Here is a 14,122-nt window from a genome sequence, read left to right as displayed (position 1 = left end):
GTCCCAGAATTCCAATGGACATGTCTCACGCTGGGGGGTGAGAGAAAGAACACATTGGGATGCAATTCGTGATGAAGGGTAAGATTTATACCACTACATGAGTGAGATGGCTTTGAGGCTATTTGTGGGCGACAATCCATGCGGCCGGTGGGTGCACCCACGCTGTTTTGATTTCAGTGACTGCTCCCCGAGGGACATGCATACAAATTCGGTCATGTGACCGTGTCGAGACCTTCATGTAGGCCAGTCACGTACTGCGCTCAGACCTTCCTCTGGCAGTTGCCAAATGGTATGCATTACTCCGAACGTTAAGGTCTCTTGGTCTGTCGAATGAAAATACTTACCTGTTCTACTCAAGGCTAAGTTTCGGAGTCCTTACTGTGCAAGCACGGACATTGGAGGTGGGCCCAGAGAATACGTTCACCCTATCGGATATTTGGCTGCGATCATCACCATATCGGGTACCCAAAAGGCTGCATCTACGTAGCAGAGCGGGCATGCCTTGTGCCCTGTAAAGAGACTACTATTCTTCAAGGAGACCCGAAAAGGTAGATAGCGTTGACGAGAAGCTCCAACAAGATTGGGCTGCGTCCGACCGTCCATCTCACCATGCCTAAACTTGCCCGAGGCGGCATTTTTCATTCTTGAAATCAGTGAGGCAAGTAGGAACGAATGTCTCGTTGGAAGTAAGGAGAACCTGCCATGCGCGGGTTGACACGTTGTTTGGAGAAGAAAGTCACGGTGCAACTGCGGCAGGAATCGACGCTGAGTTCAGTTCGAAATTCATCCGCCGCCCCACCTGTCGGCGGTCAATCGTCTATAACCAATCATCCTTCCCAGTAAGAGCTCAAGGACCAAACAGGTTTAGTGCGGGGTCGCCTCTTCGCCTTGAGGGGATGAACGCAGTCAGCGTTAATATGGGTTTTAGGGGCATAAGCTCCGTTATAGCAGTAGGTCATGGGTTTCTCCTTAGGCCCATGAAATTTAAGGGAGCAGATCAAGAGCGATGTCTATGTGATTACAGATAGCAGCATCCCTCACCATCCACCAAAGCAAGGGGAATAGACATAGAGGGTAGCCGTCCTTTTCTTTAATTGTCAGGTAGGGTATATATATAGCCACGACATGACGACCTTAATACATGGTAACTGCTGTATTTGGTCAAGCTAAAGCATTCTGATGCTTGCATAGCAGGTCCATTCAATCTTTCCAGTTTTTTCAGAATTGACTGTGTTGCGAAACACCGATGTAACGGAATACTGAAAAATTGTACTGTAATCAAGCGAAAGGTTCTTATTATGGTACAATTCTCTTGTTACTTTGGGGCTCACGGGCGAGATGGGTAATATATATAATGTCCATCATTCCGAATCTAAGCGGCAATTATTTCGTACACGATGTCTATATTTGCTTTCATCAACCAGGGTCATAGAATATTCTCCTACTCCTCCATTTTCATCTGATCCGCAAAAAGCCCTTCCTGCTTCTTTGTATCATACTGCACCTCTCCCTCATAGATCCAATACGCCGGGGGCTCCTGACCCAGACTCCCCGGTCCACAAGATGGATACATGAGGATGGCCGGTACACCAACCACCTCCTCGCCCGTATTAGCCACCAGCCGATCACCACAATGTTCGATGTGGTCATAGGCCGCCGTATAATTATGCAACATACCCAGGTTTCCGGCGTGAACTGCCCGCGCCATACGCCGCCACAAGAAGGCACAATGTGTCACATGGCACCAATGGTCGACGTAGACGTACTCCCAATCACCGTCAAGCACCTCGGACTTATGGAGATGGTGCTTGCCCCATGGGTCTGTGGTCCAGGTCCAGTTCCTCACGGCGAGGAACTCCTCAGTCAACTCCTTGTCGTAGTAGGCGGGACGTATCCAGCTCATGGCTAGGAGGTCTAGTACGCAGCCGAGAGACCGGTCCTCAGCCGGGGAGGTGCCGCATTGTAGTTCGGTGATTTTGTGTGGTGTTGATTTTGGAAAGAAGGGGTGAGTCGGAGAAGGAGAAGAAGAAGAAGAGGATGATGATGATAATGAAGGAATGGCAAATGTGGGCATGCGGTATCCCAGCAGGGCAAAACGACTACCGAGAAAGGAGGCTGCCACGACTAAGAGTGTGAGAGCGACAATTTTTGAGAGTGCTCTAGTTCTGCTGGTTTCCCTTGTGTACGTAGGCAGGGATATCTTACGAGGCGGTGATGCCCGCCTCCTCTTCTTTTAGTAAAGTGTAAGACATCTTGGGATCAGAAATAAGAATGTCCGTGTGTAGAATGCGACCTTCTTCTTTCCGTAAATGACCATTTGCTGCTAAGGAATATGATGTTTGCTCCCGTTTCACGGATCAGGCAAGGTGCGACTGAAGGGGTAAAGGCAATGATTTCTCTCTTTTCTATTCATTTGGGATCGACAAGAATATATATCTAATTTGCCACTTTTCCGCGTCAAAGAGAAAATCAATTGCATTACGCCATCAAATCGGGAGGTAATATTACAAGAGCAAGAAAAAGAAACGAAAAAAAGGCAACTGAGAAAGGGATTTGAAGCGGACGGGGAGAGATTGAAGATCGGCGTGACTCCGTACTCCGCCTGTCCAACCATTTCACAGATCTCCGAGGCCCACTAGGAAGGAAATCATCTTTAAGGTTGGTGTGTTGCTTTTTCCCATCCCTATGTATGGCAAGTGACAGCTCGGCGAGAAATACTCCAGATCAACCACTATTGTCAATGATAGGCAGGCCATGCATGGGGCTTCCCGCATCTCGAACATGATCAGCCAGAGTGGGTCGATATTGTCACTAAAATCGGCAAAATGCTCGGTTAGTCTATTTTTTAACTTTAGATCATCATAAACTTTACCCGTTTCTCTTGCAGTTTATCCGACAAATTGCTACGTAGTGTGATGTCTCGGAGACCTTCTCCGCTGAGATCTGGAATCGATAGTAAGGTAGGTACATATTCCGTTGATCCACATCTCGATGCTAAGCAAGCATTGCCACTGGACTCGGGAGTCATCCTTACACCCTCACTTCGATAGTATCGCGGATTTTCAAAGGATGATTGACACGTCAAGTCTCCTTGATTGGAGATCTACGGAAATTTTCGGTCTCTCAATAGCCCAATGTAACTATTTATGCATGGCGGCGTAAGATACTCCCTCCGCATTAGAACTGTGCGTCCAAGAGAAGCCCTTCCATGTTGGGCACATAGGCCAGTCAACATTGCTGCAAAAAAGTATAAAGAGGCAGTACTGTCTTCCAAAAGAGCAGACTTCTCTACAGCTTCAAGAAGTCATTTTCTTCTCTCGCTCTTGTCTCTCCGAGCTCAGATCTATCATATCTTACCCAGACTCCTTTGGTCTTCCAATTAAATCCATTCATCTTACTACTTTGACCTCTATTGTGTCAATCTAACCAGAAAGATGTATCCCAAAAACCTCGGACTCTTGGCCACGGCCCTCCTAGCTGCCACAGCTTCAGCGCTGCCCCGCACGGTCCCACCGAGTATGTTAACCTGTAATAATATATCCTACCTTTTCACAAATACGCGATGACTAACTGGATTAGATAACAATGACCTAGCCGCCGGCACTGTGGCCGTAGACCAATCCCAAGACGGCAGCCACCTTGTACAGAGATCAGAGGAGGAGACAGCGGGCAAAGATAACGCTGACCTTTGGGGGCCACATGGTGGATATGCTGGTGACGATGAGGGGATTTCCCCTCCCCGCGGCTGGAAGAAAGATGGCAAAACGGAGAGATCAGAGGACGAGACAGCGAGCAAAGACAACGCTGACTTTTGGGCGCCCCATGGATATGGTGGATATGGTGGATATGGCAATTCCTACGGGCAAGGCGGCTACTATTAGATAGCTGGGAACAATACCTTGTTGGTTGTCGGTTAGAGAACACGATCAATAGCAGGGGGCAGTATGGAGTTTACAATATACCATGTAGCTCGTTGTCTCAAGATTTCTGCTATTCATGGCGTACAGCATTACACCATTTTGACATTATGATACAACCAAAATGTATCTTGGTCCTCATTGATAGGCGATCACTAATTGTATATAATGTGAGTTGCGAACTGACGCGGATGTGTCGACGTAACTCATCAAGGTTCAGGCATTGTCTGTGATAGCTTTGTGCCAGAACTTGGGGGGAGCTATGCGTTTACTAAATCATAAGTTTAATGTGAATGTCTAGAAAATACCTGATTTTGTAGTGGCAAGGTGTATGATGACGTATCTATTATTATGGTTTGTGTATCTGGACCTATTCTGTGTTTTCTGTTTGAAAGTTCTCCAATCATGAGTGAATTGATGGTTAAACCGTTTCGAACTGCATAGATGTCCTTAGTACCATGTTCAACAGATGCTGTATGTTGTAGAGTGAAATGCTAGAGTTGTCAAAACCCATCATAAGTTAGAGCCTCAGGCAAAGGTAGTGCCAGAAACCTCGATGCTGCCTGTAATAGCTTATGAACCGATATATAATATTGGTCCCACCTCCATACCACTGCATCGAATTCGAACGATAGACCCTCATATCCTATGCCCTGATATATATCATCTCGCAACTTAGGAACCCAGAATATGCCATGGTAGATGAGCATCATCTGGCGTGGTCAATGTCGACAAACTTCTAATCATAGGTTGTGTACCACACTCGGGAAGAATCTTCAACGGAGGAGCGGGCACCCCGCCATACATCCCATTGTCTTCCCTCATGATCTTATTCTAGTCAGTAATGATCTATCATGTTGTCCTTGCGAGTGTACATTTTATGGCAATCTGTACACAGGACGCGCGAGCCAGGTGTCATGTTATAGACAGTAGATATATATCATTTGAGATCAGAACATTGAATGATTTTCCACAATTTGCCTCCGAGCACCTTAACCTCCTGCGGAAAGTCAATATTTTTATGAGTAGAATTCTCTTGAACAGCCTTGTACACAGGATAATCGTTGGTTATTTCAGAAAGATATCGGGTAAATCCAAGCACAAGATATAAGAATGATCGACGTAGGAAGAGTTTTGATGCACCCTGTTGCTGTTTGTCACCCGTTATCTATTAAGAGACAATATATGGATTATACAGAATGATTCTTCTGGCAAGTGATGTTGCGCGAAGTCATCTTTCCTATTAGCCGTCTTTTCACCACCCCCGATAAGCTTTAGAAAATGATAGAGATAGCTTGCATCCCTGACCCTTCTTAACAGCCGAAGACTGATCTAGACCGACAGACTGTGCAATCATAGAATAGGTCGCACATCTTTGAAGTGGTGACCAAGCACCAGACACCACTGTGATTGCAAAAAGAAGATAACCAGCTAAATTCTCTCCTTCCAGGACCAGGTTGAGGTCTGTTGTGATGCCGGTTACTCTTGGAAAGGCGACACCATTGCTGGACATGAAGGGACCCACAGGTTTGGCGCATACAGGGGATATGATGGGCTGTACTCTATATTCAAAGATTGATAACATCGGGAGGAGAGTAGAGGGCTTCCAAATGGAAATGTAAATCATTGCACACATTCTCTTCTGTCTCACTCTCTTTAGACTCTGACACTTGGTCGCACTCGACACAGAAGGGCAAGGACTCATACTTGAAGCAATGCATGAAAATGGTACCAGATGAGACAAACCACAACAGATATACATGTCGGTCCTTCTCATAGAAGGGCAGTAGTGATTTCCATCCGTGGAGTGGAAAGCCGCAAATAATGTTATAGAGCAAACTAGCGATGGGCCCAGCTGGGACTAGCCAGTCCACCCATTAGGCGGTGGTGTCGAGATACTCGTACAGGCATCGGCAAGGCCATGCATCATAGGAGCTGTATCAACTTATATAATTCCATCATGCACTGGTGTTCATGGGTTCTAGATAGAAGTTAGGGCCTGGCGTCCTGCCCTCCCTTTATGTACCATGTTCTTGGTGAGCTTGCTGGTAGAGTAATTTCTATCGAGCGGATATTGGCTGGTATTTATATTATTCGTAGTAAAAGGAGCTCGATCGGGGCTTTCCTATCTTTTGTGAATATCTCCTAGTTCCAGACCTGAGTCTCCGGGACCTCACTCTGTCCTAATCACGGAGACTTCCGAGCTTAAATTCAAAGCCAGTCTAATACCCAGAGAGGGAAATGTTGCTATCCATGTCAGCCGCTTATTACCACATACATGCGCTAGTTGCTTCGCTACTCTGCGATTTAGAAGTAGGTAGCATTCCAAAGACATCAATCGGGACGCTCAGCGCAAATTGACAGCATTGGCGTGAATTCCTCTATTCTACAATGGAAATGAAGACACGCCTGAGGTTGTCAATGTATGGTGACTCAACATGGTGAACACTGATTGTCTGCACCCTTGCACAACTTCTCGTCTGTGATTTGCGTTCCAGCTGAGCTTTCGTGTGTATATCTGCGATCGGTGTCCATCGACATTCATAGAGTATAGCGCACATTACGTATGTACCACATGCAAGTAATTGACCTTTTTCGGTGTAACAGTTGGCGGCCTCATAAGTTCTTCTGTCCTTCAATGGCCCGACACTACAAAAGTTTCAGGCTTGAGAATTACAATGTGTATTAGTCGGCTCTCAAGTGTGGGAAAAATAGATTCTCACAAGTGGCGAAGACTTATTCCCAACGTTCTACACAGCTTCTCTGCCGGGGTGAGCAACTTCACTATCTGGCTGTGTTGTATCCGGAATGTGCGACACTTTCATTGCGCGATCACTTGCAGAAACAGTGACAAGAAAGGGCACCATTGCGAATTTCTTGCGAAGTCCACTCGAATTGTCAAGTAGTCGATTTTAATTGGTGCCCTATAGAGGCTATATACCCTGCATCCTGTGAGCCGAGGGAACGCATGCATCTCGGAAATATTGCTAGCTAAGGTTTCACCCGACAGACAGTTCCTTTGTGATACCTAGCCAGGCTGGCTAGTGGCTTAGGACCGGTGATTGCGTTCGTGATGAGCTCTTGGCGGCAGCCAGTGGTGCTCATATAGCTCGGATCACCTTTGTGAATAACAGTATGTCCCATTCATAACACCCATTTATAACACCTCGTACTTGGAGAAGTCGCCAGACTGGCGCTTATTAGTCGATGTCGAAGTAATGAAAATCACGATAAAGTTCACTTCAGCAGACGCTGTAGCCAACTCGGAGACATGTCAACATCACCCCTGCCGACCGAAGCTGTAACAGCGGCTACGAGATTGAGATTGGAGGTGACCAGTAATTATTCTGGCAGTGGCGATTGGATCCCCCTATGGGATGTATTGCTCACATGATCAAAATAGGTGACAGACGGGGCAGGTTTTCGGTCCACTTTGCGGAACCCTGCAGATCCCAAATGGCAGGCAAGGCGTCAAGAGCTTTAGGAATATTGTCGAACATTGTTCGTGAATACACCCCTTTCAGATACTCGCTGAAAAAGGCTCTGTGCTCGGGGTCAACGCTGTCCGCTGCTGCAATGAAACATGACCATACGAATCCATGAGCACCCGGCTCCGTGGGGCTCATCTGACAAAGAAGCTGGCGCAGCTCTTCCAACACATGCCAGGAACTTTGATTCGTGGTCGCACGTTGAAGGTATATTTGTGCGCCTTTTGAGAAGACTTGTTTCACCAGCGACAATGTTCTGTAATGGTGCGAATCAGCATTCACCCTCGAAGCCATCCAGACACTTGGGTCGACAGGGTTTCTAAGTCTCTCGGCGCCTAGGTCTTCATTCAGAAGTGGCTGTCCGAGGAACGCAAACATGTCCGTCTGCTTTGTGAGAAAATCTCTCAGCTCGGTATTTCCGACAGATTTCATGTTTTGGGCCAAAGTAAGGAGAGTCCGTAACAAGTGGCTATACTCGGAGCTGCCGGTAACGGTTTCCCCGACAAGTAGGACAATCAGAGTTGCCCAAGTCGATGAATTGAATACTAGGTCGGGTGATCCAAGCAGAGAATCACGTCGTAATCGAGAGATTATTGCGGACCGGCTGGACTCGGTTGCGGCTCGACACGAGGGGTGTCGGGAGCCAAGATGTTGCGCGGCAACAACAGCAACAGCCTGCTGTAGAAGGCTATCTTCGAAAGCCATGGGGAGGATGATGTCCCGGTAGCCATTCGATATATCGAGGACAACCATGACAGGAGCGACATATCTAGCGAAGTAGTCGAATGATTCGCGGGTTCTGTGATCGACTGGTGCGATCCACTGGCCGACAGCCATCTCCATTACTGAGGGCCGGTGGTCATTACATAGTGCATGTCTGACCACCACTTGTGCTGAGCCAGAGAAAATGTCCCGACTTCCAGCAGACATTGACTGTGCATGGTCTGTGCCTCTAACGACCGAACCCCCCTCTACGGCCAATCCATTCCGGTTCGGCTCCTTCCCGCTATTTCGAGGCTTCTGCTTTTTGTTGACTCTTATCCGATCGTCCTTCCACCGAATAGGACGAGGGGTATTTGAGGCTTCTTGGTATACCGATTTGGGGTCGACATCAGGTATCGGGATGGTGCAGCCTTTTAGTCTTCCCCGAGTCGCCAGGCCGGGGCTGAAGCGAAAGCGACCCGATCCTGAGCATTCAATCCCTTTCTTCTGGCATTTGAAGCAGGTAGGTTCCCCTCTGTCGCAGACAATCCGGCGCTTCGAGCATTGAAAGCATCCTATGAAGTTAAAACGGTTTAGTCATGATCGGCTCGCATGCGACAAAACTGGGCATACCTCGCGACTGGGAGTTACTACCGGAGTCCGTCGCGACCATGGGGACCCGCTTGTCGATTACCAAGGCACGAACGCCATGCAAGTATGCGCGGATATTAGCTGCTGATGGCGCTATCCGATAGTGGGCTGATATGAGGAGGGTTGTGGGAACTTCAAGGACGCTGAAATGAACTCCGCGGATGTCCGATGGCCGCCCGGAGCGGAGCGGGTCTTTCCCTTCCGAGGTTCCCCGCACGTGTTTGCCTCCCAATGCGGTATCAGCCCTTCTTTCTTCACGGCATCTCCGTCCATGCTATACACTGCAGGGACTAAGAAGGAGTTCCCTTATCGCACAGTTGATTAATAACTCTGCAGTGTGAGCTAGCTTGGTGATAGTCTTTAAAAAAGTCGCATATTAACAACACCGGGCTGTTCTTGTTGGACACGCCCCACCACGTGATCTGACAGCTATTCCGATAATCCGCCGATCTGAGCTTGACAGCATCAAGCATGAAGCCATCTCCCACTCTCGGTTGTCTCCGATGCTTGGCCTCCCTTGTACCCGGTCATGGGCCTGTCAGGTGTTCATTGTGGGTTTCGGGACCACGGCAAGCATGTTAATGTCAAACAGAGAACCGTCTCGGGGCCAAGCAGCTGATACATGTCTCGACGAGGGAGGACTCTATTCCCATCCTCCTGATGACCGTCATTGGTCGTGTTTAAATGGAAATCAAAATGAAGGGAGTTATGTGTGCCTCAGATTCGACACAATGGCTTTGTCGGATGACAGTGGCCGTATGCTGCACTGGTCAACATTTCTCCGGGCGCTAATGCCCTCAGGGTTATCCCCGAGATGATGCCCGATACAATTGTTCAAGACTCGGTAACTCTATTACAGGAGGGGAAAAGCGCAACACGATCACACCGACTGCATGAAGCAATAACTAACTACTGCGGTATATTCCAATCTATCTTCTGTTCAATCCTCAACCTTTGACCCCTCCCCTGCGGACTCCGACGCACACCTTGCGTCTTATCTGCTGTGGGCCTGGCTTCGCACCAATCCAGGGCCAGTGCTGACGCAACGCTCCCTATCAGCAATATCGGTGCCGGGCCCACACGGCGCTATTGTTCCTAGCGATCGAGTGGGAAGCCAGGTCTCGTCGCTATCAGGCAGCACTATACAGGCCCGCCTTGTCTTGTCAACCACTCGCATCGCGTCATTGCTAGCCGCCACTCCGGAAGCTGCGAGCTTTGCTGGTCGACAACAGCGACATTCTGCAATCCAGCGTATGTCTCTCATTTCTGCAGGTTTAATTGTAGCTAGATTGGTGGTCTAGTCCGACTACCGGATGTAATTTCCCAACCCTATATAATGTCCCGAACGCACCCCTCTTCTGCATGGGCTTTCTCTCCTGTCAGTCAAGCAATCACTTAGATCACTTCTCATTCAACTGCCGCCATGTATATCCCCATCGGTACCTTGGCCACTGCCTCGCTCCTTGCCGGGGCTGCTCTGGCTGCACCCACCCCCTCCCCGCTCAAGGCAAGAAACATCGTCCGCAGAAGCGGCAGCCACACCATTTACAAGCCCACTCCGTTCACCGCTCCCAGTCAACACAAGGCCGCCTCCAAGTACCTCGAGCTGAGCAAGACCAAGTCCAAGGGGAACGTGAACCCTCGTAGCGCTGCGTACGTCACGCGCTCCACCAGCAGTGGCAGCTCCACCTTGATCTCCCTCTTCGAAGGCGAGGAGTTCGCTACCTCAATCACTATTGGTAGTGATTCGTTTGACGTTATCGTCGACACCGGTTCCAGTGATACCTGGGTGGTCAAGACGGGCTTCACATGTATTGACCTCGACACCGGCCGCGAGACCTCCGAGTCGAGCTGCGACTTTGGCTCTACCTGGACTGTCGAGAGCTCCTTCGTGGAAATTGAGGGAGAAGAATTCGCTATCGAGTATGGCGATGGTGAGTACCTCTACGGAGTGATGGGTAACGAGACCGTCACCCTTGCCGATATCACTGTGGACCAAACCATCGCCGTGGTCACTGAGGCCGCCTGGGAAGGCGACGGAACCACCTCTGGCCTGACTGGTCTTGCGTACCCTGCCCTGTATGTATTCACCCTTGTCACATATGCACAAGGAGGCATCTGACGTCTGCTAGTACGAGCGCCTACTCCACTAAGACCGACGAGCAAGTCGTCTACAGCAACATCATCACCACCATGTGGGAGGAGGGACTGATTGACCCTTATTTCAGTCTGGCCATTGAGCGCGATGTCTCCGGTGCTGCTGGCTATCTTGCTCTGGGCGGTTTGCCTCCAGTGGACTTTGTCGAAGACTTCACCAACACCTCCATCCTGGTCACCAATATTGAAGGCTACTCCAAGGCCTACGACTTCTACACCATCAACATTGACGCGGTCACTCTGAACGGCAAGAGCTTGACCGGCGCTGGTGGCGACGACATCCAGTACATCGTATGTTACTCACACCTTCCCCTATCTATCGGACTCTAACAAATGCAGGTTGATTCTGGCACCACCTTGAACTACTTGCCCACTTCCATCTCTCAGGAAATCAACGCCGCTTTCTCCCCTGCGGCAACATACTCCGACGACGAGGGCGCCTACATCGTTGACTGCGACGCCACCCCTCCCACTCACGGCATCACCATCAACGGCAAGACCTTCTACATCAACCCCCTCGACATGATTCTCGATGCTGGCACCGATGACGAGGGCAACACTGTCTGCATCACCGGTATCGTTGACGGTGGCAGCGACACCTCCGAAGATCTCTACATTCTGGGCGACACTTTCCAGAAGAACGTGGTCACCGTGTTCGACATTGGCGCCACTGAGCTGAGATTCGCTGCTCGCGAGAACTACACCTCCAACGACACCTATTAGACATAGCCTGCCTATATCCCCAGTTACTCACGTGTATAGTTATGTTGAATGTAGTATGAGATTCATGTTCACAATAAATACCCTTCCAATACCCTAATCCCTCACAACCGAGCCTTGACCTCATCCCTCTTCGTCCCCAACTCCTCCAACACCACCCTCGCAGCCCTCGTCCCCTCCTCAATCGCCCCATCAATGAAACTCCTCCACCCCAACGCCCAATCCGAATTCGCAAACACCACTCCCCCTTGTCTCTCCCTCAACCCGTCCAAACACCCACTCACCATCCCCGGCCTCGAGAAGAACCACGCGCCCTTCGCAAACTCATCTTTCACCCAATTATGAAACACCAACCGCTTCACCCCAAACTCCCCAGGCGCTAACTCCCCAACCGCCTTCAACGTCTCCCGCACGTCCTCGTCAGGCTGGATATGATTCGCATCAGTCCCGAAACACACCAGATGGGTATTTCCCGCAGGGGTGGTCCCATCACCAATAGCATAACACAGCTTGTTAAACGGGTACGCGATGCCCGTCCACGACCGCATATCCTTATTATCCACCTCTGCATGCACCTTCGTACACATATTCACATGCCCCGCCTGCATAGCAGAGACCTTCTCAGTAGCCAACGCAGGCGAGAACTGAATCGTAGAGAGAACATTAAGCGGAATAGTGCACACCACCCGCTTGGCAACGAACTCCCGTCCATCCCTCGCCGTCACTCTCACCCCCTTCCCCCCCTCCTCATCAACCACACTCCTAACCGGACATTCAAACACATACCCCAACCTCCCCGTGCTCATCGCCTCCTCCCAAAACCTCCGCGCAAACGCACTCTGCCCCTCCGTAAACTTATAACTGATCAAGCAATCCATACACCCCTGATATGTATACCCACTCATCGCCCACCAATGCAGAAACTCTCCAAACGAGCTATTCTCCATCCTTCCACCCGAGCAAAGCAAGATAAACGCCTCCAGAGAACTCCTCTCATTCAGGCTCAACTCATCCTTGATCTGCTCAATCCGCTCCGCATACGACATCTCATCATACTTCCTGAACTCCGGAACATAGAACATGTCATGCGGGAAGGGGAGGACGGCCCGTCCGTTGGCGCCATCGACATTGGTGAACTTGTGCAATGCGGAGCGGAGGAGCTCGTCCTCGGCTTCGTGGGTCATGTAGGTTGATGAGGTGGGGTTGGTGCGCAGTTGGAAGTGGTTGACTCCGCGGCTGAAGTTAAATGAGGGTGAGAGCGCATTGTGCATCTTGTAGCGTGTTATTTCGCGCCATACGTGTGATTGGTGCCAGTGGACCCAGGTTCCTCCCATCTGGATTCAGGGTTAGTTATGTGGGTTGGAGTGGGAAAGGGGAGAGGGCACGTACCTCGTAGGGATAGCCGTCGATGTTGGAGGACCAGGAGCGCCCGCCGATGCGGTCTCGGGCTTCGAGGAGGAGGGTTTTGAAGCCTGCCCTTGTTAGTGTGTTTACCTTGTGTAGATGGATGGGATGGGATAGGGTAAGTACCTGCGACTGTCAGGTCCCGCGTGGCAGTCAACCCACAGTATCCACCACCAATGACAATGACGTCCCACGCTCCATCTTTATCCGTGTCTTTGATGTTAGTAGGTGGTGAGATGACACCCAAAGAGGGAACTCCCTGCGTGAGTCCGCTCTCGGGTGTCCACTGGTATCCGTCTCGGGAGGTCATGTTGGAGATGCTGCCGTAGAATAGGGGGAAAGTGTACTTTATCGATACTTGCTGAGAGATTTACGTCGGGTCCATCGTGGGCTTTTATAATACAGCATCGGAATCCATTCCGAAGGGTATCGTCGATATCTGGTTCTTAGTCTGTCGAGATTTGACTGTTCTGCCACACAGGATATGGTTTTCAGGGCCGGTAGAGAAATATTTCCCGATTGGGTTAAAAAAGAGAGATTTTCGGTGGGGCTTGACTTTTGTTGGGCTGTACACCGCCTTCAGGATTTTCTGCATTGGTTTCTCCACAGTATACTCGGAGAATTGAGTGGCTGGGAGCCATCAGTTGCTCTTCACTGGAAGGAGCTTTCTTGTCTGGTAAGTAATATATCAAACATCGCAACCCAGTCAGAGCTCATGTTATTCCCACCCATTGTAACGAGACCATTGCACAGTATTCTGCCGGCATAATGGCAGGTTCCCCGCACATGCCACACCGCCATATTGCCGAGGGAGTGGCTTATCTTATCGGCTTATCGACCCATCGTGTTTTGTGTCAGTTGGAGAGAAATTGCCGTTTTCGGGTAATAATGAGAGAAAATGCTTACAGGTCGGAGATTCTGAAAGAAGTAGGTGGAAGTTTGATGAAGATGTTAGGTAAGGTTAGTTCATATTGAGTTGGGTTTTCTATAGTACTCTACCGATTAGGCATGATATTTGGTATGTATGTTGGAGGATCATTATTGTGCTTAGCCAAGATATATATTCCGAGTCCTTGCCTGCCC

The 14,122-nt window shown here is 49.6% G+C and overlaps 6 protein-coding genes across 6 annotated transcripts; 3 read left to right on the top strand and 3 right to left on the bottom strand.

Annotated features, from left to right (window-relative positions):
• Positions 1-1,441: 1,441 nt before the first annotated feature.
• On the bottom strand, positions 1,442-2,252 carry BO85DRAFT_442026 (uncharacterized protein; the record flags this gene model as incomplete). The annotated part of the gene is made up of 2 exons (XM_025658822.1): positions 1,442-2,168; positions 2,206-2,252. The coding sequence occupies 2 exons, from the start codon at positions 2,250-2,252 to the stop codon at positions 1,442-1,444; spliced, it is 774 nt and encodes a 257-aa protein (XP_025511625.1).
• A 1,051-nt stretch (positions 2,253-3,303) lies between these two features.
• Positions 3,304-3,881, top strand: BO85DRAFT_523369 (uncharacterized protein; the record flags this gene model as incomplete). Its single annotated transcript, XM_025665343.1, has 2 exons — positions 3,304-3,516; positions 3,580-3,881. The coding sequence occupies exons 1-2, from the start codon at positions 3,435-3,437 to the stop codon at positions 3,879-3,881; spliced, it is 384 nt and encodes a 127-aa protein (XP_025511624.1). The 5' UTR covers positions 3,304-3,434.
• A 3,009-nt stretch (positions 3,882-6,890) lies between these two features.
• BO85DRAFT_150832 (Zn(II)2Cys6 transcription factor) lies at positions 6,891-8,876 on the bottom strand. Its single transcript, XM_025654142.1, has 2 exons — positions 8,741-8,876; positions 6,891-8,682 (listed from the first exon to the last, which is right to left on the bottom strand). The coding sequence occupies exons 1-2, from the start codon at positions 8,778-8,780 to the stop codon at positions 7,304-7,306; spliced, it is 1,419 nt and encodes a 472-aa protein (XP_025511623.1). The 5' UTR covers positions 8,781-8,876; the 3' UTR covers positions 6,891-7,303.
• A 154-nt stretch (positions 8,877-9,030) lies between these two features.
• Positions 9,031-9,717, top strand: BO85DRAFT_452904 (uncharacterized protein). The gene has a single exon (XM_025660936.1). It carries the CDS (start codon positions 9,262-9,264, stop codon positions 9,574-9,576), a length of 315 nt encoding a protein of 104 aa, XP_025511622.1. The 5' UTR covers positions 9,031-9,261; the 3' UTR covers positions 9,577-9,717.
• A 162-nt stretch (positions 9,718-9,879) lies between these two features.
• On the top strand, positions 9,880-11,689 carry BO85DRAFT_150818 (acid protease). The gene is made up of 3 exons (XM_025654141.1): positions 9,880-10,837; positions 10,891-11,206; positions 11,255-11,689. The coding sequence occupies exons 1-3, from the start codon at positions 10,182-10,184 to the stop codon at positions 11,636-11,638; spliced, it is 1,356 nt and encodes a 451-aa protein (XP_025511621.1). The 5' UTR covers positions 9,880-10,181; the 3' UTR covers positions 11,639-11,689.
• A 50-nt stretch (positions 11,690-11,739) lies between these two features.
• Positions 11,740-13,349, bottom strand: BO85DRAFT_428865 (monoamine oxidase; the record flags this gene model as incomplete). Its single annotated transcript, XM_025658224.1, has 3 exons — positions 11,740-12,969; positions 13,025-13,107; positions 13,166-13,349. 3 exons carry the CDS (start codon positions 13,347-13,349, stop codon positions 11,740-11,742), a joined length of 1,497 nt encoding a protein of 498 aa, XP_025511620.1.
• Between the last annotated feature and the right edge of the window lie 773 nt (positions 13,350-14,122).

Source organism: Aspergillus piperis (genome assembly GCF_003184755.1).
Source record: "Aspergillus piperis CBS 112811 unplaced genomic scaffold BO85scaffold_22, whole genome shotgun sequence".
NCBI lineage: Eukaryota > Fungi > Ascomycota > Eurotiomycetes > Eurotiales > Aspergillaceae > Aspergillus > Aspergillus piperis.
The sequence above is the reverse complement of the archived record's forward strand: the minus strand, read 5'-3'. Positions and strand labels throughout refer to the sequence as shown.

What these genes read in the sequence shown, in the direction of transcription:
- BO85DRAFT_150832 (XM_025654142.1), bottom strand. Translation starts at nt 8,780, where the DNA reads ATGGTCGCGACGGACTCCGGTAGTAACTCCCAGTCGCGAG. An exon ending in TAGTAACTCCCAGTCGCGAG is followed by an intron (nt 8,683 to 8,740) that starts GTATGCCCAGTT and finishes TTAACTTCATAG; the next exon opens with GATGCTTTCAATGCTCGAAG.
- BO85DRAFT_452904 (XM_025660936.1), top strand. Translation starts at nt 9,262, where the DNA reads ATGCTTGGCCTCCCTTGTACCCGGTCATGGGCCTGTCAGGTGTTCATT.
- BO85DRAFT_150818 (XM_025654141.1), top strand. Translation starts at nt 10,182, where the DNA reads ATGTATATCCCCATCGGTACCTTGGCCACTGCCTCGCTCCTTGCCGGG. An exon ending in GGTCTTGCGTACCCTGCCCT is followed by an intron (nt 10,838 to 10,890) that starts GTATGTATTCAC and finishes GACGTCTGCTAG; the next exon opens with TACGAGCGCCTACTCCACTA. An exon ending in GCGACGACATCCAGTACATC is followed by an intron (nt 11,207 to 11,254) that starts GTATGTTACTCA and finishes TAACAAATGCAG; the next exon opens with GTTGATTCTGGCACCACCTT.